A 24563-nucleotide genomic window follows, 5' to 3' on the forward strand; every position below is an offset into this window, starting at 1 on the left:
CCCAGCCCATAAAAGGCCCCACATCTCCCTGGTCCTGCTGACAGGAGGAGGTGAATGGCTCTGTACTTCCCTCACTCCCTGACCAGGCCCACCCAGTGAACACCAATCTGGCACTTCCATTTGTAAAGCTTGCCAAGCTTCCTGGAGAAACGCTGGAAAGCACCAGACCTTCACAGGTCAGACTTACCAATGTCTGAGCTGGCAGCTACTAGGACACTGCCTCCACCGTCAATAAAGGTACTGATGGTCTCCACGTTGATGTTGCCTCCGAAATCTGAAAGAAGCACCAGACTCGGTGACCCAGGCGGCTCCTCTGACATTTGGGCGGGGGAGAGTGGCCCACAGACCAGCCACAGTCCATCCCAGAACAGCCCTCTGGAGGCCCAGAACGAGAGGGACATTTACCACAGATGCCCGTCTTCCCAAAGTGAAGATCCAACAGTAACAACTTGAATTCATAAACTTTTAACTTACAGAAGTATGGACGATATAGTCAAACACCTACCAATGATAGAGGTCAAGTTACTTACATACATTTCGAGTCACGTTCAAAATATATGTTTAGAAGTGCTGCGTTTTCTCAGCTACATTTCATGATACAACTTCATTCAGACTCCTCACCTGCACCTTTCACATGAGTATCTCTGTCTTCGCCAGAGTCACTTTGGGCTAACACAGTTTTCCAGAGCCCATCAATCTCACTTCCGTCTCAACTGTCTGAGACAGAGCGCCCCTGGGTCTGAGGATGACACGGTCACAAGTACTCATTTGCCAACACGCACGGTTTTTTTCCCGTTAACCCTACAGATTTAGATCCATGAGAGACAGAACCAGTTTGTAGACTGCTTTTATTAAAGCGATCACCAAAAAGGCTCAACTTCCAACGTTTGTACTTATGAGATGATCTTTGTTTTGTCAATCAGTCCGGTCAGGTGACTATCACAAGCATCCAGAACTGGACCAAGAGTCTTCCCCAAAGTACACCCTGAGGTTCAACGTAAAGTAATGGAGGGAATGCTCAGGAATTCATGTAGTGCATGCAGAGAAGGCAAAAAAGGGACAAAGGCGGGAGGGGGAAGCTATTATATAAAGGTCGGTCAGGGAAGACCTGGGCAAGTAGCATTTGAGGTGTGAGAGTGACCCAGGCAGCTCGGGGGGCGTTAAGGATGACAGGTACGAGTTCCCCAAGGCAGGTGAGCCCGTCCCAGCAAGGAGCCCAGTGTGGCCGAGCCAGAGTAGGGAGGGGGGAGCAAAAGCACACGTGGCCAGGCTGAAGCAGGAGGGGCAGCTCACGGGGCTTTACAGGCCCCGTGAGGTTGGCCATAAAGAGGAGCCGCTGGAGGTTTTGAGCACGACCCCAACATGCCCTGATCTACAGTTTTAAAGAACAATTCTGGCAGCTGGGTGGAGAATCGGGTACAGGGGACTAGGGTGGAAGCACAGTGGTGGGTCAGAAGGCCACCGTGATAATTGGGGCAGTGAGGAACGGGGGGGGGGGGGGGGGGGAGCGACGGGGGGAGGGGAGGGAGGGAAGAGAAAGGGAGGGGGGAAGGACGGGCGAGGGAGGGGGGCAGGAGGGGCGAGGGAGGTGGGAGACGGGGTGGGCTTACACTCCTGAAGGCACAGTCAGCAGGGCCTGTGACAGGCCGGATATGGGGTGAGAGAGAGAGAGGGGTGCTAAGGACAACCCCAAGATCTCTGGCCCAAGCAACTGGAAGGATAGAAGGGCCATGTGCGGAGACTGGATATGGAAGTCTGTCCATTACACACCCATTAGGCGGTCGGAAATGAGTCCGTAATAGGACTTTGTGAAGATGCAACTGTGAGAACGGCCCTCTTTTCTGAGAGGTACTTTTGAGAGAAAGACAAAAAAGCAACTTCCCTCACCTCAGGCACAGACAGAACATCTTGTATCTGGGGACTTTACTTACATCCAGAAAGCCATCTATCCACCCACCCACAGAGAGGCCTACAGAGAGGCCAGGCAGAGTCTTAGACAATTTCAAAAGCAGCTCCTGGTGGAATACGGTAGACAGTGGTTCCCAACCAGGGGCAATTTTGCCCTGAAGGGCCATGTCTGGAGATGCTGCTAAGCATCTGACAGTGCACAAGACAGCCCCCTACTACAAAGAATTATCCAGTCCAAAATGTCAAGAAGTGCCACCGTTGAGAAATCCTTCTGAAGAGGAAAGAACCCAGACTGTAAGACAGAGATACCTGGGCTTGAATCTAGGCAATTCTGCCTTCCTGAGCTCATGTGCCCATCTATAAAATAGAACCCTGTTTTTTCAGGATCATTCTTCTGTGACCATCACTGCATGTGACTTGAGAGCCTCCTAATCCCTGAGCTGGCGAGGAACCCAGGGATACACGGAGAAGGACGCCAGAGTTCTCACACCCGAGAGGGCTAACGGAGATCACAGTACCACAGAAGGGCCCTCAGAGCCAGGGCCAAACTCTTACACCAAACCCCCCTGCCTCCACCAGCACACGTAAGCCTGTGGGGCTTACCCTGATAGGGGCAGAAAGGGTAGGACAGTGGTGTGGGGCAGGGCTTTAAACAACACTAAATCTCAGAGAGACTTCTTGCCTTTCCAACGGTTTTCTAAGCTTGCTCCATCAAAGAGAGTATCTTAGTTTGATACTGATCTTAACACTTCTTTAACATTTGCTAATTGCCTTTATAGTTCCTTCCACTGAAAGGTAAGGATCCTGGCTTTCCATTTTTAGTAGTGATATTGAGTTCACTACTAGCTTCCTTTTTAAATGATGTTACAGTTTGTTGCTTTTTTTCTTTTTTTAAGGGGTCAATCTAAAGAAAGCGTTAGGTAATTATTAACAGGTGATATGGAATACAGTAAAAATCAGGAAGGCGGTACGGAAATGACTAAGATTTGAGAAACACTGTTTAGGCTCTCTGACCTTCCCAAAGCGAGAGCCTAGCTCAGCCTCTCCCCCACCTGTCTGACCCACAGCTTCTTTCCTTCTCCTGACATCCCCATCCATCTGAGCACAACTTGTAGGCTGTCACAGGAATACCGAAGTATCAGTTGGATAATCCAGTGAAGATATGCATTCTGTTCCACAACCAGCCCTCCACTAGACCCTGCACATACCCAGCCAGCCTCAAATAGGGGGTTGGGCTAGATTATGGCTCATGTTCTTTTCCAACTCTGAAACTGAATCCTTCTGAATTCATAGAATCAACCATCAGGAGGCTTCTGTAGGCAAACTATATTAATAGCATGCCACTTCCCCTATCCACACAGGCCAACCCAGGCTGGGGGGGCTCTCCATCTTTCTATCAGGCCCTTTATAGGGAAACCCCTTCCCAGAGTAGCAGGGCCTGCTGTTCCATGGTCTGTGCAACACTTGACCCCACAACCCTCAGCTGTGTCTTTAAGAAAGGATGTTCCCTCCCGGGCCCAGGTTAGAAGTGAACGTTTTCCTCCTCCCTGGCAGCAGCAGCAGTGCCAGGGCTGGTGACCCATGCCATGACCCAGAAAATGCACAAGACCCAGAAGAAAGCGATCGATCATGGGCCTTGAAGCCCAGTTCTGGGAGCGACGCGCAGCACTTACCTTCCACCGACGGGGAGAAGATGATGAGATTGTCATAGAGGAACTCCCCGTATTTAATGAGGGACAGGCTGGGGTCATCTGCGGTCTTGAACGTGAGTTCAAAAGCCCTGTCTGGACGAGAAGAAAACAGGGCGCTGAGGCAGACAGCACGCCAGGGGAAACCACCACTGCAAGGGTCACGACCGCCCCCGCAAGCGAGAGGCCAGAGCTCGCAGCTCCCTCGTGGAAAACCAGTAGGAGGGAGGGTGGTCGCTGGCCTCGGGCTCGGGAGCCTTTCCAACCCGACTGTCCCCCACCACCCCCTCGGGTCCCGGTCTCACCCTTCAGGCTTCGGAAGAAAAGCGAGTGCGTCTCCCGCAGGTTGAGGTTGTCCAGCAGCACCAAGGTGCGGGGACCGCTAGCGCAGACCGGGCCAAGCAAGGGCAGCAGCAGCCACAGGAGAGACCAAGCGCGGGCCGCGGCGCCGGGCTCCATTTTGCGCTTCCTGCCGAGAACCCAGGCACCCGGGCACCGGAAGTGCCCCGTCTACGCTGCCCAATCGCAGTTCGTGGACTTAGAGTAACATCTGGAAACGATCCGGGTAGGCTGTGGCCGGGGGTTCCGAGCCGCTGCTGCGCGGGAGAAGAGCGGGTTAGCACCACCGGAAGTGCCCCGGTTGGAGGCGGACTCTCTGAATCCTATTGGCGGAAGGGGCGTGAGGTTCCGCCCCCCCAAAGGAAAAGGCTCAATCCTAGAAAGACAGCTCTGCGACCGCAGCCAATCAACAAGGCCGAGCGCCCTTAGGCTCCGCCCAGGCCGGACTCCCGCCGGGAGCCCAGATCCCGCCTCCTCATCAGGCGGGCTTGTCCCTTACGGGACCTGGAGAGGTTGTGGCCACTTGGAACCGCCTCCTCGGTGCTCCCTGGCTGTGTCCTCACTGGCCCAGGACAGACTCGGGACTAGAAACCAGGCCCCATCTCTATCTCCAGGGAGGAAAGGGTTGGAAAACTAAGATCAGGGCTAGGATACTTTGAATCTCCTGTCACTAATGGACCCAGCGGCCTGGGTACAGGCCTGACCTACCAGGCCTGGTGGCCCATGCTGGAGGCAGCTGGATAGGCGGCGAACTGGCTTCCCGATGAAAACGCTGTAGCTGGGTTCATTTCTCAGCTCCGCCTCTCACTACCCCTGCTGCTGGGGCATTTCACTTCTCTCCGGGCCACTTTCCTAGGCTGGAAATAGTAATAATAGCGAGGCTCAGCCCTCCCACTTACCTGCGTGCCTTTGGAAAAGCTGAGCTCGTGGGAGCTCAGGGGCAGGTTTTGAAGCACTTCGTGCCGAGTGTGGCTCAGCCTCCCCTCAGTAATGCTAGCTTCTAAATTGATGGGGGGCACCTGGCTCACCTCAGCCCCACCACGGGTCTAAGTAAAAGCAGCTCCAAGGCTGGGTCCCAGCCACAATCCTGGGGCAAATAGCGATGGTGGAGACAAAAGGCAGCTGTTCTTTTCTGACCTTTCACACTTGCCCTCCCAAAAGAATGTGGGGGCAAAAGTCAGAACCTCCCTCCTTCCATCTCCTTAACTGAATCTACCTCCTCTCCATCTCCGCTGGTTCCACTGAGAGTTAAGCCTCACCCCCACCCTGGGCGTCCCAGCCCAGCCCTCCTACCCTTCTGCATACAATGCCACATCCGATCACCTTGAACTCAGACCTGATGATGCCTGTAGGTGGCTTAGGAGTCCCACTGCTCAGGGTCACCCAGGGCTCCTCACGCTCAGGTCTCCACTGAAACTGAACTCAGCAACCTCCTTCTCCGGCTCTGCTCAGGACTATCCATGCGGTGAGTCTCCAACCTTTAACACACTCAGCTTCCCCACTCGCCTTTGCGCACACGGCAACCACGCCCACCCCGGCCATTCCCTTCTTAAGCCTCCCAGGATCTTCTGCGTCTTTTATGGTAGCTCCACCCTTCACAAGGATGCTTTTCCCCCCATAAAGCCCTGACCTTTCTTCCTCTCAATGGTGTACTGCAGCCTGCCTCTGGTTAAACTCATCTCCGGTTACCAGAGCACCTTCCACCCCAGCTTCTCCAGGGCATGAGCTCCTTCGCCCAGGCACGTGGCTTGTGGGACCCACCACACTAATTAATGCAAAATATGGAGGAGAACGAAGGAGGGGGACTAACGCAGAGCACCTGCTATGTACCGGGAACGTCACACATGATCTCATTTAACCTTCACGATACCCCTGGGAGGCAGGTGTTCCCCCTCTCGCAGATGGGGCCCAGAGTGCAGTGAGGCCCATCTTCAACCCAAAGCCAAGACTCTTCCCTGAGATTGTGGGGCCCTCCCGCAGGGCAGGCCTGGGATACAATGAGCAAAGGGAGGGATGTAGCCTCAACCACTGGGGCGGCCTGGGTTCATTTCTGGCCATGTCAGGGCATCCGGTTCCAGCACAGCCCCCGAGGACTGTCAAAACGTGGCCTTCTTCTGGGTTTCGGCAAGACACCACCTCTGGTTTCCAAAACAAGGTCTCTGCTCTCCCGAGCCACGGATCCTCTGAGACTCTAATGACAGTTCGGATGCTCTCCCCAGAAAAATGTGCTTGTACTCATGAGTGCAGGGAGTTGCAGAAGCCCTGGAGCCCGTTTGTTTTAAAGGCATCAGGTAGTTAAGAAACCCTGCTCCAGGGGCACCTGGGTGGCTCAGTTGGTTAAGCGTCTGACCCCTGATTTCGGCTCAGGTCGTGATCTCGCAGCTCCCAGTGAGTTTGAGCCCCACGTCAGGCTCTGCACTGACAGTGTGGAGCCTGCTTGGGATTCTCTCTGCCTCTCCCCTGCTCACTCTCTCTCTCTCAAAAATAAATAAATAAACTTTAAAAAAAAAATTTTTTTTTTTAAAGAAAGAAACAAACCCTGCTCCAGAAAGAGCTTCCCTGTGAAGGCCAGGCCGCAGTGGCAGGAGGGGCCCCGGTGACACTGTCAGAGGGTCGGGGAAGGGGAGCTCATCGGTAAAAGGCAGTTTATTGGGGCAGCTTCATGCGGGGCAGCGTCCTCTAGGCCACAGACCGGCCGGGAGAGGGCAGCGTGGCACAGCTGCCCCAGGACTCCCGTGCCCATGCTGCCCAGCTTCCCCCCAGGAAGGCAAGGGGAGGAGGCACCATCGTCCATCTCCAACACACTGTCCTTGATCCATGCGGAAGTGGCTCCCCACTCTGTCGGGGCTGCTGGTGAAAGCCTTGAGGTTTCTGAGCCCATCGAGGCACGGAGGAACACTGGCAGGCTGTGGCAGGTGGAACACTGGCGAGGCATGGACAGCCCGAGCGCACCTCTGCGGGGGTGGCCCAGCCTCCCAAGTGCTCATGGTCTGGGCAGAGGAGGCTCTCTGGGTAACAGGGAAGGGAAAGCTCTTCCCAGGGCAAGGGGCCCCCTGGGCTCCCAGACACCGTGGGGGGCAGGTGGGAGGAGGCCTGGCTGGGGCTGCCCTGGGAGGGCCTGGCAGTCTCTGGGAAGCTCAAAGGCAGGGCAGCAGCAGGAGGCCAAGTTCACAGAGGCTCACTGCCGAAGCTGCTTTTGCTTTTCTTACGCTTGACCTTGGTGAAGGGGATGTCGAGGGACTCGAGGCGGAAGGGCCGGGGCTGGGGCATTTCGGGGGCCTGGGTGGGCACGATGGCCGCGGTGTTGTTGAGTGGGGAGCTGAGGCCGGGGGGAGAGCTGTGATGCGCTGTGGAGAAGGGAGCAGAGGAGCAGGTAAGTCAGGGGTACGGAGAGGGGGAGCCCTGCCCGTTCCACCCAGCCGGAGGCCTGGTCCCACAGCTGGGCCTCCGAAAGGCTCTGGACCAGGAGTGTGGAGTTTTAAAGGCTCAGACCGAGGCAGCCTAGGACTCGAGCCAGACAAGCCTGTGTTCAGAGCCCAACTTTGGGGAGCGACTTCTCCCAGAGCCTTAGTTTCCTCATCTGCAACATGGACACAATGCCGGGTCCTCAACTGATGTTCATTTGTATCCTGGGCCATTTTCCCCTTCCTGTTCCTCAACTCTGCTGGATTCCACCTCTTCAGTAGTCTCAGTGCAGGACTGAGATTTGCTTTTCATTGATATTTTATTAGAAACTGTGGTCTTTGATTTTGGTTTTAGAAATGAAAGAACCAAGTGATTTGCAATCCTTGCTTTTAAAAGTGTTTCACCTTGGTGGCCCTGCCTGCCCCCTTTGGCTCAATGGGAGAAAGCCACCACACCGGCATCTGCAGAAGCCAGTGAGCAGCTGAGCCAGACCCGTGCAACACGTGCCAGGGCACCGAGCCACGTGTCACAGGCCTGCTGGGCATCGGGGGGGCACCAAACTCTCAGCGGTCCGCCAAGAGATGGAGGGGGACAGGAAGAGGGAGGCTGTGCGTTGAGCACGTACTACGTGCCAGGCCCGGGGCTGGGCTGCTTGCCCACCTCATTTCACCTAAGCCCCGAGAAGTAGGTATACCCAACTCAGTGCACAGCTCAGGAAACTGAGGCTCAGAGACGGGAAGGGGTTTTTAACCCGGGCCTGACGCCACTCCACCCATCACGTGACTCCCAGTCGGCAGAGGACCAGGAAGGGCTCTCTCGGGGAGCAGCTGGAGGACAGGAGGTGGGCAGGGCACTCACCGAGGCTCTTCATGAGATCCGTGCTGAGGATCTGGCTGGCTCGCTTGGACCGGAAGTAGTTACTGGCAATGTTTTCGCTGTCGCTGCGACTGAGCATCAGCTTGTAGCGGTCTTCCTCCTGCCGAGATTCCAGATCCTCGTGGGTCAAGACCCCTTGTTTGTATAGTTCTTACCTCTGCAGGCCCGGGGGGCTGGGGGCTGCCCTGAGCCTCACTGCCCACACTCCTGGGGTGGGGTCCAGGCAGCTCAGGCCAGGAGAACCACAGCTCCAGCCAGAGCTACCCGACCCCCCTTCCTTGGTATGGGAAGTGCCTTGTTCTCCGTCAGGGGCAAGGGCAATGCCATAGCCCCAACCTGTCTCGGCACATTCACAGAACAGGTAATACAGTACTCAGCCCATGGTCCCAACCTCTTATCATCAAGGACTGTGATTTGTCACCACTATAGTGGACTTGTTTTCCTCAGCCTGAATCTCTTCCTTCAGGGACTACCCTTCTCCCCTTTGGCATGGTCCTGCTGAGGCGATCATTCATAGCACCCTAATACCACCGCTCCCTCTCGTCCACCCCCTTGCTGCACAACTGGGCATGTGACCCAGACCGAACCAGTCACAGAAATACATCTTCCAGGGGCGCCTGGGTGGCTCATTCGGTCAAGCGTCCGACTTCGGCTCAGGTCATGATCTCACAGTTCGTGGGTTTGAGCCCCACATCGGGCTCTGTGCTGACAGCTCAGAGCCTGGAGCCTGCTTCCGATTCTGTGCCTCCTTCTCTTTCTGCCCCTCCCCCTGCTCACACTCTGTCTCTCTCTCTCTCTCAAAAATGAAATAAACATTGGGGCGCCTGGGTGGCTCAGTCAGTTAAGCATCCGACTTCAGCTCAGGTCGTGATCTCATGGTTCATGGGTTCAAGCCCCACGTTGGGCTCTGTGCTGGCAGTGGGGAGCCTGCTTGGGATTCTCTGCCTCCCTCTCTTTCTGCCCCTCCCCCACTAGTGTGTGTGTGCTCTCTCTCTCTCTCTCAAAAGTAAGTAAACATTAAAAATACTTTTTTGGGGGGTGCCTGGGTGGCTCAGTCGGTTGAGTGTCCGACTTCAGCTCAGGTCGTGATCTTACAGTTCATGAGTTCAAGCCCCGTGTCAGGCTCTGTGCTGACAGCTCAGAGCCTGGAGCCTGCTTTGGATTCTGTGTCTCCCTCTCTCTCTTCTCCTCCCCTGCTCACATGCTGTCTCTCTCTCTCAAAAATAAATAAAGATTAAAAAAAATTTTTTTTTAATACAATTTTTTTTTTTCCTGGACATAGTCATTGGTCTAAGAGCAGGCCCCTCACCCAGGCCGACTGATCAGAATCTTCCCACAAGTGTTGGTTAAGATGTGGTAAGAGACTGGGTCTCTTCCTCTTGGATCACCCATCGCCAGTGGCCACCTTTCCTGCCACGTAGCCAAAGCCTGCCTGAGTCTGAAGCTAACATAACAAGGGAAGCAGAACCAAGAGGTGGAGAAACACACAGAAAAGTGTGGTGCTTCACAGGGAAGTTTTCTGACCTCTGCTTTGAGGAGGTACATTTCTGTTGTCATACAAAACGTGGGAGATGGGGCGCCTGGGTGGCGCAGTCGGTTAAGCGTCCGACTTCAGCCAGGTCACGATCTCACAGTCCGTGGGTTCGAGCCCCGCGTCAGGCTCTGGGCTGATGGCTCAGAGCCTGGAGCCTGTTTCCGATTCTGTGTCTCCCTCTCTCTCTGCCCCTCCCCCGTTCATGCTCTGTCTCTCTCTGTCCCAAAAATAAATAAACGTTGAAAAAAAATTTTTTTTAAAGATTATTAGAGAATTTTTTTTAATTCTCTTTTTTTAATTTGGACACAAGGTCAAGATCAGCAACAAGCTCTACAATCCAGTGATGATACCAGATCCAAGGACCAAAGAAGCAGCCCAGTGCCCTATAGTAACGCTCACCCACTGCACGGTGGGGACGAAGCCCCGCCAGCTCCCCACGCCTCGCCCCCTCTCACAGAGGCCTTACCATGCCTGCTTCACCGTTGTCTGCGGCAGAGGTTTTGCGGACAACCTTGTTCTGTGGCCCTGTTGGAACTGCTATGAGAAACAAAAGCCCAAGTCACTGCTGCCCGGTCTGAGTGCCAGAGGGACAGGGTGGGTGGCAACAGGTCCCCGAGCTGGCAGGTCAGGCCTGGCTCAGGCCCGGGACCAGGGGAGTACACTTCCCAGCCCGAACCAAGGGATGACTTTGGGAAACAGACAATGGGAGGGCTCAGATGTCAAAGCAGCCACTCTCCTGCTTCTAACAGCACAGCAGGCTGGTGGGGGCAGGGGGAACCCCGGGAAGTGGAGCTGGCTGGCCTTCGGGCAGGGGTAGCGTCAGTGCCATCCATAAACATCAGGGATGCGGGACCTAAACGAACATTCTCTTGACGGCGGGGGAGGCCCGCTGGGGGCCCCAGGGGACATAAGACGCTACTGCTCCCTAAGTGCTCCCAGACTCATCGGAGGTGGAGGGGCCTTCCAGACCACCAGCCCCTCCTTTGTGAAGATCAGGGGCCAAGGCCCAGAGACAAACAGTGACCTTCATAAAGTCCCACAGGAAGTCAGTGGCAAAAGCACAAGGTGAGCCAGGCCTGGAACTCTGAACGGCCCGGTCCTATCCCCGGTCCTACAACTCCCTGCTCTGCCTGGGACTCTGGCTAAGTCACTCACTCTGAGATTCCGTCTCCCGAAATGTAAAATCTTTGTCCTCCGTGGGGTTGCTGGGGGATAATGCTGGGGGGCAATCATGACAGTGGTAGAATGTACCACGGGGGTGCCTGGGTGGCTCAGTCGGTTAAGCCTCCGACTCCAGCTCAGGTCATGATCTCACAGTCCGTGAGTTCAAGCCCCGTGTGGGCTCTGTGCTGACAGTGTGGAGCCTGGAGCCCACTTCCAGTTCTGTATCTCTCCCTCTCTCTGCCCCTCCCCTGCTCACATTCCTTCTCTCTCTCTCTCAAAAGTAAATAAACATTTTTAAAAAATGTATGGTGCACTTGGCACGTGCGCGCATGGCGCTAAGCGTTTTATGGGCATTAACACGTGTTAAGCCACCCAGCAATGTCTACGGAAGGTGCGGTCACTAATCCCCATTTCACAGACGAGGACACTGAGTCCCAAAGGGGTCACACGGGGCGTGGTGGAACCCGAATTCCAACCCACACAACTTCTCCCTCAGGCCCTCCATCGCTTTGGAGCCCGGAGCCCCGGGCCTGCTGCGCCCACAGCCAGCAGGGCGGGAGCCCGGGCTCCGGGTCAGCCTGCAGGAGGGCAAACCGTGGGGAGGAGCGAGGGGACGGCCAAGCGCCTGACCTACTGGGAGGCTGGTTTTTACGATGATGGGCTCAGGGATCTTCCAGAAGCCGTTGTCCTCATCCCAGCAGGACTCGCGCCGGATCTTCTCCAGGTTGCTGTAGTTGCAGTCGCGGCGGATGAGAGGCTGCACCTGCTCCAGGAGCTGCTGGAGGAGCAAAGAGTCCCGCTCCTGCCGGCGGATGGTGGCCAGGTAATCGATCTTTTCCAGCTCGAACTCCGACTGCAGGTCCTTGATTTCCACCTCCGCCGCCCGAAGCTGAAAGCAGGGGGTGACGATCTCGAGCAGGGAAGACAGCAAGCCCTTTTATCCACCCTCGGCACCCACTGCCCGAGCCTTCAGCCGGCCACCCGTCATCTGTTCGCCGATCCGCTCATCCACCCGCGCCCGCCTCCCGTCTGTCCACCAGCACTAAACGAGCACCTACTGTGTCCACAGCCCTAAAGAAAACAGGAAAGAAGTTGCTCCTTAGCCGCCCCCCCCCCCCCACGCCAGCCCTCGGAGACGACCCCACACAAACACATTTTATCTAGGAGCCTCTTAGAAGGCTCCACACATAACACTGCGGAGTCACCACTTCTTAAAAAGTCTCAGACTTGTATAAATCCTTTTCCTAAGGGGAGCAGAGCTGTAAACTCTCAGACTCAGTGCTCACAGTCAAGTTACGACGTGACAGACATTGGCTTGAGAGTCAGACCCATCCTGATTTGACCATGGATTCTAGACTTTTGTGATCTGCCCTGGTCACAGGTGACTCCCAGCTGCAACTATAACCATGCTCTCCCTGAGCCCCAAGATTCCTGGGTGCACGGTCTGTTTCCTTAAAGAGCAGGTACAGCTCGATTAGTGAAAGAGGATGTTTCAAATTCATGGGAATGGTCATCACATGTAACCAGTTGAAAGCAGAGGCTATCTGGTAGGACACAGGTGGGCAATTAATGCTCTATTTCTTGAGGCACCTGGGTGGCTCAGCTGGTTAAGCATCTGATTCTTGATTTCTGCTCCGGCTATGATCTCACAGTTCATGGGTTCGAACCCTGCGCCAGGCTCTGCACTGGCAGTGCAGAACCTGCTTGGGATTCTCTCTCTCCCCTTCTCTCTCTCTCTCTCTGCCCCTCCCCTGCTCCCCACTCACACGTGCTCTCTCTCTCTCCCTCTCAAAATAAATAAACTTCAAAAATATATTAAATCCATGTTCCAATCCATGAACATGGGATGTCTTCCCATTTAGGTATTCTTAATTTCTTTCAACAATGTTTTCTAATTTTTGGCATATAGTTTTACCCTTCTTTTGTTACATTTATTCTGAAGTAGTTTATTCTTTTTGATGTGTTATAAATGGAATTGTTTTCTTAATTTTATTTGCAGGTTGTTCATTGAGAGTATGTAGAAATATAATTGCTTTTTGCTTATTAATCTTGTATCCTGCAACCTTGCTGAAGTAGTTTGTTTGTTTGTTTTTTTTTTTAGTGGATTCCTTAGGATTTTCTACATAAGATGATGTCATCTGCACATAGAAATCCTTGTACCTATTCCCTTCCAAACTCAATGCCTTTTAAATCACTTTCTTGCCTAAGTGACCTAGCTAGAACCTTCAGCCTACTGTGAAATAGAAGTGCTGACAACAGACACCCTTGTCTTCTTTGTCATCTTAGGGGGAAAGCATTAAGTCTTTCACCATTGAGTATGATGTTTTCTGTGGATTCTTCATAGGTGCCCTTTATCAGAATAAAGAAGTTTCCTTCTAGTTCTAGTTTCCTTGGTGTTTTTATCATAACAGATGTTGGTTTTTTCAAATGCTTTTTCTGCATCTACTAAGATGATCATATGGGTTTTGTCTTTTATTCTATTGATATGGTATATTGCATTAATTGATTTTTGGATACCAAACTAACCTTGCATTCCTAGGATAAATCCTACTTTGGCATGATGTACAATCTTTTTACATGTTGTTGGATTTGGTTTGCTAGAATTTTGTGGAGCATTTTGTCTCTATATTTATAAGAAATATTAGTCTGTAGTTTTCTTGTTATGTCTTTCTATGGTTTTGTTATCAGGTGATACTGGACCTATAGAATGAATTAAGAGGTGTTCCCTTCTAGTTCACATGACTTTTTAAAGATACTTTTCAAAGCCCTAGTCTTCACTTTACAAATAAAATCCAGTGAGAAGATGTAATGGGAGAGGATACCCCACAGAGGAAAGCAAATACAAGAAAATATCTAGGTGTGAAATTAACAAGATTATGTTCAAAACCTAAGTGAGGAAATTTATAAAACACTCCTGAGTGACATAAAAATTGATCTGAACTAACAGAAGATATACCGTGTTCCTGGATGTGAAAATCCAAACTCATAAACATACCAATACTCTCAAGCTAATTTATAAATATAACATGATTCTGCCAAAAGTTTCACCAATTTTATCTTTGTTTCTCTTCATTTTTTTTAATGTTTTCATTTATTTTTGAGACAGAGCATGAGCAGAGAAGGGGCAGAGAGAGACGGAGACACAGAATCTGAAGCAGGCTCCAGGCTCTGAGCTGTCAGCACAGAGCCCCACGCGGGGCTCAAACTCCCAAAGAGCGAGATCATGACCTGAGTCAAAGTTGGACACTTCACCGACTAAGCCACCCAGGCGCCCCATAAAAAGTCAATTAATTTGACAAAGTAAAACTTAAAAAAAAACTTTTGCATGGCAAAAATACCATAAAGCATAGTAAAAAGACAAATGAAATTGGAACAGAAATCTTTCTACCTTACATCACAGAGGAAGAAATTGGCGACCGACCAAGGAATATGAATATCCGTAATATAAATTACAATACTCCTGCTGTAAAGAGCTTCTACAAGCGGAGAAGGAAAGGAAGCAGCATCCTTACGGAAAAAGGGGTCAAAAGACTTGGGATGAGCACTGGGCGTTGTATGGAAGCCAATTTGACAATACATTATATCAAACACATACATACATACATACATACATACATAAAGCGAGCCCAGTTCAGAGGGGGAGAACTGCAGCCGTCCCTAAAACATAGGAAGGAATGGCTCAGCCTTGCTCAGCAGTAAGCAAAAGGCACATTGCTGAGGCTGTGAGAAAGCGCACTGGTACGGACTAGTGGAAACGCAAAGGGATTCACCCTCAGGGAGGAGAAGGTGGCAAAAGCTACCAAAGTCACATATGCTTTCCTCTCCGTCCAGCTGGAGGAATCGATTCCAATCTATACCTACCCTAAATACAAAAGCAGTGTGCACAAGTGATTCACTACACAGCACTTTTCCCTGGCAAAAGATAGAAAACAATCCAAATGTCCATCAAGAGAGGGCTGCTGGAGGGGTGCCTGGGTGGCTCAGTCAGTTAAGTATCCGGCTTCAGCTCGGGTCGTGATCTCACAGTTCGTGGGTTTGAGCCCCACGCTGGGCTCTGTGCTGACAGCTCAGAGTCTGGAGCCTGTTTCAGATTCTGTGTGTGTGTGTGTGTGTGTGTGTGTGTGTCAAAAATACATAAACATCGTAAAAAAAAGAGAGAGAGAGGGCTGCTGGAATAAACAATGACACACCCTCACAGTGGAGCAGCACCCAGCAGTAAAAAGGAATGGCATATTTCTAGATACCGCTGCCGAGGGACCTCCAGGATGGATCATCATGTGAAAAAGACGAGGCGGAGGAAAGTGTGTTTGTAGCTACTTTTTCTAAGAAGAGGGAGGGCATATACATGTATGCACAGCAGATTTGTACACAAACACACGTATTTGCTTATATTAAAAAACAAAAGTGGGGCGCCTGGATGACTCATTCCATTAAGCATCCGACCCTTGATTTCGGCTCAGGTCATGATCTTGCAGTTTGTGGGTTCGAGCCCCTCATCAGGCTCTGCACTGACAGCACGGAGCCTGCTTGGGATTTTCTCTCTCTCCACCTGCCCCCTCTCTCTCTCTGCCCCTCTCCTGCTTGTGTGCTCTCTCTCTCTCTCTCTCTCTCTCTGAAGAATAAATAAAATTTTTAGAAAGTTAAAAAAAAGTTCTGGATACCTGGGGATAATGACAGGGGATAGATCTGATTCTCTCCAGACAGGCCCTCCAAAACAACACACTGAGCAAGGAGAGAAAATAAAACCACCCTGAGCCCAGCCTCATGACCCAAAGACAGAACACCAGCTGCTTCGAAATAACCAGAAGTCCAGCAGACAGCTCGTGGGCCCACCCCACAGCAGGGAGGAGCAGAAAGCACCAGGAAAGTGTGCAAGGGGGAAGGCACCCCCCAAAAGAGAGAGCCCCACTCTGAGTGGGAAAATACCAATAATGGATCTGATACAGTGAAACTGATGGAAGAGACTGGAATGTGGGCTGGTCTCTGCAAGACTGAGTCTCTGCAACTCTGTAGAGACTGAGGGGTTAGTCTCTGCAAGGCATGGCTTCTGGAGGGTGCTTAGAGATGGGAGGCCCCTAGAGGTGGAAATTAGAAGTCCTGCAGAAACAAGAGAAAATGCCAAAAGACACAATGACCCCTCCCACCGAGACGGAGGGAGAGAGTGAGAATGAGTGGGGGAGGGGCAGAGAGCGAGGGAGAGAGAGTCTGAAGTGGGCTCTGCCCTGACAGTAGCGAGCCCAATGCAGGGCTTGAACTCATGAACCATGAGATCATGACCTGAGCTGAGGTCGGGACACTTAACTGACTGAGCCACCCAGGCACCCCTGTGAATATGTTATCTTATGCGGTAGAAAGCACTTTGCAAATGGAAGTAAGGTTATTCACCTGTTGACTTTATTTTTTTTTAATTAAAAATTATTTTTGGTAACATTTATTATTGAGAGACAGAGAGAGACACGGCACGAGCATGGGAGGGGCATAGAGAGGAGGAGACACAGAATCGGAAGCAGGCTCCAGGCTCTGAGCTGTCAGCACAGAGCCCAACGTGGGGCTCAAACTCACAAACCGCGAGATCATGACCTGAGTCAAAGTTGGATGCTTAACCGACAGAGCCACCCAGGCGCCCCCTAAGCTGTTGACTTTAAACCAGGGAGATCACCCCGGGTCATCTGGTGAGCCCAGTGTAATCACACCGGCCTCGCAGGAGGGGAGCAGAGAGCCAGTCTTTTAAAGGACTGGCCTTAGAAGAGATGCTTTAGACAAAGGAGACAAGAGTAGAGTGAGAGAGCTGAAGTCTGGGAGGAGCTGGCCGTGGCTGTCTTTCAGGAGGGCCACGAGCTGGGAAAGGCAGGCAGCTTCTAGAAACAGAATGACCCCCAGCGGCCAGCCAGTGAGGAAATGGGAACCTCAGTCCTACAACCACATAGGCTAGAATCCTGTCAACAGGTGTCCTAGAAGCAGATTCTTTCCTAGCACCTCCAGAAGGAAACTGACCCTGCCAACACCTGGCCTTAGCCTTGTGGAATTCTAAGCAGAAGAACCAGCCATGCGGGAGCTGGATCCTGACCCACAGAAATGCGAAATAATAAATTTGTGTTCTTTTAAGCAACTCTCTTTGTGGGGATATGCCAGCCACCGCAGCAATAGGGGACGGCGTGTATTTAACACTGCACTTCACCATACGAACAGAAGAGTGTGCTATCGACTGAGCAAACCTAGCCAGCAGCCCAAACCTTCACCTCTGCTTCCAGCTGGTACCGAAAGTGCAGAAAACACAAGACATTGTGAAATAAACAGAAAAGAGCAGAGGCAGCTAATCAAAGTTACTATGAGAAACAGAAAATGAAAATCAAAGCATTTCAGAAGAAGAAAATCCCCCCCCCAGAGCACAAGCACGCAGAACCAAAATGTAACCCAGCATCCCAACGTTCACAAAATCGCCTTAAATTCACATAGGGAAATTTCAAGTCAGCAATCCAAACACTTAAAGTGGAAATGGACGAAAAAGTGAAGAAGATATAAAATGAGACATTAACCGAACTCCAGAAAGAATTTAAAAAGTTTACAAATTAAAGAAAAATTACAAGCTATCCTGGGAAGAACAGATTTGGCTGAAAACATAAAAAGGGTATTGAGAAAAACCATGAGGGGCACCTGGATGGCTCAGTCAGTTAAGGGTACGACTTCAGCTCAGCTGACGATCTCACGGTTCATGAGTTCAAGCCCCTCAAGGGGTTCTGCGCAGACAGTGTGGAGCCTGCTTGGGATTCGCTCTCTCTCTCTCTCTCTCCCCCTCTCTCCCTCCCTCCCTCCCTCTCTCTCTCTCTCTCAAAATAAATAAATAAACTTAAAAGAAAAAGCATGAAAATAGCCAAGAAAATTTAAAAACTACAGAGGTTCAAAGAGAAAAGCATCAGCTTCCACTTTGGCGAGATCGTTTGGTTGGTGGTGTGGGTGGGGATGAGGGTTAGCCGAGGGGGACGTGATGGGGCCCAGGGTGCCCGAGGGCCCTCCGAGGGAAGCAGGTGCCAACTCGTCCTCCTCTGTCTTGTCCTCACTCCCTGCGCTCAGTCCATTCACCTCCTTTCTGCTCCTGGAGCCACTGACGTTCTCGGCACTGGCCCCTCTCTCGGCCTGGAAGCCTCTTCGTTCAGGTCACGACATACGGCAGGGCCCGGCCTTTCTTAATGCTCAGGTCCCACCTCAGAAGTCACCGCCTCCGTGAGAACCTCCCTGCCCCCCACCCAAGGTGGCCCCAGGAACTTCTGGGGTTCTCTTAATGCTCAGTTCCTTGATGAGGGTGCTGGGTTCATGGGTGCATTCACTTTGCGGAAATGAATTATGTTGCACATTTGTGATTTGTATGTTTATACTTCAATCAAAACGAAAAGAAAAAGGAGCGGTGTGGGTGGCTCGGTTAGTTAAGCGTCCGACTCTTGGTTTCAGCTCAGGTCATGATCTCACGGTTTGTGAGTTCGAGCCCTGCATTGGGCTCTGTGCTGAAAATCCGGAGCCTGCTTGGGATTCTCTCTCTGCCTCTCTCTCTGCCCCTCCCTCCCTTGCTCTCTCTCTCTGTCTTAAAATAAATAAAAAACCTTTTTGGGGCGCCTGGGTGGCTCAGTCGGTTAAGTGTCCGACTTCAGCTCAGGTCATGATCTCACAGTTTGTGAGTTCGAGCCCCGCGTAGGGCTCTGTGCTGACCGCTCAGAGCCTGGAGCCTGCTTCTGATTCTGTGTCTCCCTCTCTCTGCTCCTCCCCTGCTCATGCTGTGTGTCTCTCTCTCTTCTTCGAAAATAAATAAAAACATTAAAAAAAAAAAAAAAACAAAAACCTTTTTGCAGCAGAACTCCACAGAAACTTGGCCGGCCAGAAAGGAGGGGCAGGATATATTCAATGTGCTGAATCAGAAAAATATGCAGCCAAGAATTCTTTTTTTTTTTTTAATTTTTTTTTAACGTTTATTTATTTTCGAGACAGAGAGAGACAGAGCATGAATGGGGGAGTATCAGAGAGAGAGGGAGACACAGAATCCGAAACAGGCTCCAGGCTCTGAGCGGTCAGCACAGAGCCCGACGCGGGACTCGAACTCACGGACCGCGAGATCATGACCTGAGCTGAAGTCGGACGCTTAACCGACTGAGCCACCCAGGCGCCCCAGCCAAGAATTCTTTATCCAGCAAGGCTGTCACTCAAAATAGAAGGAGAGACAAAAAGTTTCCCAGGCAAACAAAAATTAAAGGAGTTTGTGACCACTAAACCACCCCTACAAGAAATTTTAAGGGGGACTCTCTGAGGGGAGAAAAGATGAAAATATAAATAAATAAGTAAGTAAATAAATAAATAAATACCAAAAGCAACAAAGATTAGAAAGGACCAGAGAACACCACCAGAAACTCCAACTCTACAAGCATCACAATGGCAATAAATTCATATCTTTTAGTACTCACTCTAAACGTCAATGGACTCAATGCTCCCATCAAAAGATATAGGGTAACAGAATGGATAAGAAAACAAGATCCATCTATATGCTGTTTACAAGAGACCCACTTTAGACCTAAAGACATCTTCAGATTGAAAGTCAGGGGATGGAGAACCATCTATCATGCTAATGGTCAACAAAAGAAAGCCGGAGTAGCCATACTTATATCAGACAATCTAGACTTTAAAATAAAGACTGTGTCAAGAGATGCAGAAGGGCATTATATCATAATCAAGGGGTCTATAGACCAAGAAGACCTACCAACTGTAAACATTTACGCGCCAAATGTGAAAGCACCCAAATATATAAATCAATCACAAACATAAAGAAACTCATCGATAGTAATACCATAATAGTAGGGCACTTCAACACCCCACTCACAGCAATGGACAGATCATCTAAGCAGAAAATCAACAAGGAAACAATGGCTTTGAATGACACACTGGACCAGATGGACTTAACAGATATATTCAGAACATTTCATCCTAAAGCAGCAGAATATACATTCTTCTCCAGTGCACATGGAACATTCTCCAGAATAGACCACATACTGGGCTACAAATCAGCCCTCAGCAAGCACAAAAAGGTCGAGTTCATACCGTGCATATTTTCAGACCACAATGCTATGAAACTGGAAATCAACCACAGCAAAAAAAATTGAAAAGGTAACAAATACTTGGAGACTGAAGAACATCCTACTAATGAATGAAGTTAAAGAGGAAATTTAAAAGTATATGGAAGCCAATGAAAATGATAACACCACAACCCAAAACTTCTGGGACGCAGCAAAGGCGGTCATAAGAGGAAAGTGTATAGCAATCCAGGACTTCCTAAAGAAGGAAGAAAGACCTCAGATACACAACCTAACCTTACGCCTTAATGAGCTGGAATAAGAACAGCAAATAAAACCCAAAACCAGCAGAAGACAGGAAATAATAAAGATTACAGCAGAAATTAATGCTATCGAAACCAAAAAAACAATAGAACAGATCAATGAAACGAGAAGTTGGCTCTTTGGAAGAATTAACAAAATTGATAAACCCCTAGCCGGTCTGATCAAAAAGAAAAAGGAAAGGACCCAAATAAATAAAATCAAGAATGAAACAGGAGAGATCACAACCAACACAGCACAAATAAAAACAATAATAAGAGAATATTATGAGCAATTATATGCCAATAAAATGGGCAATCTGGAAGAAATGGACAAATTCCTAGAAACATATACACTACCAAAACTGAAACAGGAAGAAATAGAAAATTTGAACAGACCCATAACCAGTAAGGAAATCAAATTCACAATCAAAAATCTTCCAAAAAACAAGAGTCCAGGGCCAGATGGCTTTCCAGGGGAATTCTACCAAACATTCAAGGAAGAGTTAACACCTATTCTCTTGAAGCTGTTCCAAAAAATAGAAAAGGAAGGGAAACTTCCAAACTCATTCTATGAAGCCAGCATTACGTTGATTCCAAAGCCAGACAGAGACTCCACGAAAAAGAACTATAGACCAATTTCCCTGATGAACATGGATGCAAAAATCCTCAACAAGATATTAGCCAACCGGATCCAAGAATACATTAAAAAAAATTATTCACCACGACCAAGTGGGGTTTACGCCTGGGACACAGGGCTGGTTCAATATCCGCAAAACAATTAATGTGATTCATCACATCAATAAAAGAAAGGACAAGAACCATATTATCCTCTCAATAGATGCAGATAAAGCATTTGACAAGATGTAGCATCCTTTCTTGATAAAAATCCTCAAGAAAGTAGGGATAGAAGGATCATACCTTGAGATCATAAAAGCCGTAAATGAATGACCCCACGCTAATATCATCGTCAATGGGGAAAAACTGAGCTTTCCCCCCAAGGTCAGGAAGAAGACAGAGATGTCCACTCTTGCCACTGTTATCCAACATAGTATTGGAAGTCTTAGCCTTTGCAATCAGACAACACAAAGAAATAAAAGGCATCCAAATTGGCCAGGAGGAAGTCAAACTTTCACTCTTCGCAGATGACATGATACTCTATATGGAAAACCCTAAAGATTCCACCAAAAAACTGCTTGAATTGATTCATGAATTCGGCAAAGTTGCAGGATATAAAATCAATGCACAGAAATCGGCTGCATTCCTATACACCAACAATGAAGCGACAAAAAGAGAAATCAAGTAATCGATCCCGTTTACAATTGCACCAAAAACCATGAAATACCTAGGGATAAATCTAACCAAAGAGGTGAAAAATCTATACACTGAAAACTATAGAAAGCTTATGGAAGAAATTGAAGAAGACGCAAAAAATGGAAAAAGATTCCATGCTCCTGGATAGGAAGAACAAATATTGTTAAAATGTCTATACTACCCTTAAAAAAAAGAAGGTGGGGAGGTGCCTGGGTGGCTCAGTCAGTTAAGCATCCGGCTTCCGACTTCGGCTCAGGTCATGATCTCACAGCCAGTGAGTTCGGGTCCCGCACTGAATTCTGCGCTGACAGCTCAGTGCCTGGAGCCTGCTTCGGATTCTGTGTCTCCCTCTCTCTCTGCTCCTCCCCCACTCACGCTCCCTCCCTCTCTGTCTCAAAGATGAATAAATGTTAAAAAAAATGTTTTTTAAATGTTGATACTACCCAAAGCAATCTACATATTCAATGCAATCCCTATCAAAATAACACCAGCATTCTTCACAGAGCCAGAACAAATAATCCAAAAATTTGCATGGAACCAGAAAAAGCCCCAAATAGCCAAAGCAATCTTGAAAAAGAAAACCAAAGCAGGAGGCATCACAATCCCGGACTTTAAGCTATACTACAAAGCTGTAATCATCAAGACAGTATGGTACTGGCACAAGAACAGACACTCAGACCAATGGAACATAATAGAGAACCCAGAAATGGACCCACAAACGTATGGCCAACTAATCTTTGACAAAGCAGGAAAGAATATCCAATGGAGTAAAGACAGTCTCTTCAGCAAATGGTGCTGGGAAAACTGGACAGCGACATGCAGAAGAATGAACCTGGACCACTTTCTGACACCAGACACAAAAATAAACTCAAAATGGATGAAAGACCTCAATGTAAGACAGGAAGCCACCAAAATCCTCGAGGAGAAAGCAGGCAAAAACGTCTTTGATCTTGGCCCCAGCAACTTCTTACTCAACACGTCTCCGGAGGCAAGGAAAACAAAAGCAAAAATGAACTACTGGGGCCTCATCAAAATAAAAAGCTTCTGCACAGCGAAGGAAACAATCAGCAAAGCTAAAAGGCAAAAGACGGAACAGGAGAAGATATTTGCAAATGACATTTCAGATAAAGGGTTAGTATCCAAAATCTATAAAGAACTTATCAAACTCAACACCCCAAAAACAAATAATCCAGTGAAGAAATGGGCAAAAGACACGAATAGACACTTCTCCAAAGAAGACATCCAGATGGCCAACCGACACATGAAAAAATGCTCAACATCACTCATCATCAGGGAAATACAAATCAAAACCACAATGAGATACCACCTTACACCTGTCAGAATGGCTAACATTCACAACCCAGGCAACAGCAGATGTTGGCGAGGATGCGGAGAGGATCTCTTTTGCATTGTTGGTGCCAATGCAAGCTGGCGCAGCCACACTGGAAAACAGTATGGAGGTTCCTTAAAAAACTAAAAATAGAACTACCCTACGACCCAGCAATTGCACTACTAGGCATTTATCCAAGGGATACAGGTGTGCTCTTTTGAAGGGACATATGTACCCCCGTGTTTATAGCAACACTATCAACAATAGCCAAAGTATGGAAAGAGCCCAAATGTCCATCGACGGATGAATGGATAAAGAAAATGTGGTATATATACACAATGGAGTATTACTCGGCAATCAAAAAGAATGAAAAGTTGCCATTTGCAACCACGTGGATGGAACTGGAGGGTATTATGCTAAGTGAAATTGGTCAGAGAAAGACAAAAATCATATGACTTCACTCGTATGAGGACTTTAAGAGACAAAACAGATGAGCATAAAGGAAGGGAAGCAAAAATAATACAAAAACAGGGAGGGGGACAAAACAGAAGAGACTCATAAATATGGAGAACAAACTGAGGGTTACTGGAGGGGGTGTGGGAGGAGGGATGGGCTAAATGGGTAAGGGGCTTAAGGAATCTACTCCTGAAATCATTGTTGCAGTATATGCTAACTAATTTGGGTGTAAATTTTTAAAAAATTAAATTAAAAAATAAAAATAAATAAGCAAATAAATAAATAAAACCTTTAAAAAATGAAAAAATAAAAATAAAGCCACTCTCCCCTAGTATCCTCTTCACGGCACTCCCACCGGCTGGCACTGTCCTCTGGTTTCTCTGCTGTGCTCTGTGTCATACACACCCTCCCAGCACAGACACGTCTGGTCTGTCGCTGTGCCTGCTTCCACGGCAGGCCCGGAACTGTGAACGCCCGTGGGCGGGGTGGGGCAGGCAGGGCTGGGGCCTCACCTTCCTCTGTATCTTCTCCAGCAGCTTGCTCTTGGCGCGCACCTCCTCCTGGATGGAGTCGTAGACGTTGAGCAGCACCCAGTCCCCGCCGTCCTCATCCGAGTTCTGCAAGGCTGCCACCAGCTGCCTTTTGCGCTCGTCCGCATACCGCTTCCTCCGCTTGTGCCTCTCCTTCAGGTCCTTGTTCTTGGCCTGCTCCCCGCCGACCACCTGCTGCTCCAACAGCTGCAAACTGTCGGGCACAGAGAAGAAAGCACACGTGACGGTATCTGGCCATCGCCGCGCCCTTGCTGTCCAGCGGGACATCTCAGAGTCCATGCAACAACCCGTCGCACAGATGGACACAGGTTCAGAGAGGCCAAGCCTCTGGCCAGGGTCGGAACCAGGGGTCCAAGCAGATCTGCCCAAGTCCAAGCCCGTGTGCTCAACCGCACGACAGCACGGATGAGAATCTCCCTGTGGATCCAGAGCCAACCCACCCGCCACCCGCCAGGGGCCTCCCAGGGCCCATGGTTTTCCCCCAGTACAGCAGGCTCGCAGCCGTGCGCCCCGGCGACCTGCACGATTAGAGTAGCCCTGAGATGGGAACAACATTCAGCGCATCCGGGCAGGCGCTTCATCATCTCCCTCTGCGGCCCCCCAACCAACTCACTCCAGCGTCACTCGCTGCTGGTCCTCCAAACAGCCA

The 24563-nt window shown here is 49.8% G+C and overlaps 3 protein-coding genes and 1 long non-coding RNA gene across 7 annotated transcripts in view; 2 read left to right on the plus strand and 2 right to left on the minus strand.

Moving 5' to 3' along the window:
- Positions 1–2435, plus strand: part of PINK1 (PTEN induced kinase 1) — a 26699-nt gene extending 24264 nt beyond the window's left edge. Inside the window, exon 8 of the mRNA XM_040463447.1 lies at positions 2293–2435. Within this exon, the coding sequence (XP_040319381.1) occupies positions 2293–2340 (48 nt within the window). The 3' untranslated portion in view covers positions 2341–2435. The remainder of the gene's footprint in view (positions 1–2292) is intronic.
- DDOST (dolichyl-diphosphooligosaccharide--protein glycosyltransferase non-catalytic subunit) overlaps positions 1–4130 on the minus strand; it is a 7716-nt gene extending 3586 nt beyond the window's left edge. The window contains exons 1-3 of the mRNA XM_040463459.1: positions 3902–4130; positions 3582–3692; positions 188–274 (exon numbers count right to left, since the gene is read on the minus strand). Of these exons, the coding sequence (XP_040319393.1) occupies positions 188–274; positions 3582–3692; positions 3902–4055 (352 nt within the window). The 5' untranslated portion in view covers positions 4056–4130. The remainder of the gene's footprint in view (positions 1–187; positions 275–3581; positions 3693–3901) is intronic.
- Positions 4131–6563: 2433 nt separating this feature from the next.
- KIF17 (kinesin family member 17) overlaps positions 6564–24563 on the minus strand; it is a 46754-nt gene continuing 28754 nt past the window's right edge. For 2 of the 4 annotated variants that reach the window (XM_040463487.1, XM_040463496.1), the window contains 5 exons: positions 23876–24107; positions 11545–11803; positions 10217–10287; positions 8199–8316; positions 7104–7282 (listed from right to left, as the gene is read on the minus strand). In XM_040463487.1, coding sequence (XP_040319421.1) covers positions 7104–7282; positions 8199–8316; positions 10217–10287; positions 11545–11803; positions 23876–24107 — 859 coding nt within the window. Of the gene's footprint in view, positions 7283–8198; positions 8317–10216; positions 10288–11544; positions 11804–23875; positions 24108–24563 lie in introns of all 4 variants that reach the window. The other 2 variants (XM_040463475.1, XM_040463481.1) reach the window with 2 other exon arrangements.
- On the plus strand, positions 9032–21970 carry LOC121022416 (uncharacterized). The gene is made up of 2 exons (XR_005786934.1): positions 9032–9080; positions 21834–21970. It is a non-coding gene; the product is annotated as an uncharacterized LOC121022416 (long non-coding RNA).

The sequence above is a fragment of the Herpailurus yagouaroundi genome, unplaced genomic scaffold (genome assembly GCF_014898765.1).
Source record: "Herpailurus yagouaroundi ecotype Mexico unplaced genomic scaffold, PumYag 77, whole genome shotgun sequence".
NCBI lineage: Eukaryota > Metazoa > Chordata > Mammalia > Carnivora > Felidae > Herpailurus > Herpailurus yagouaroundi.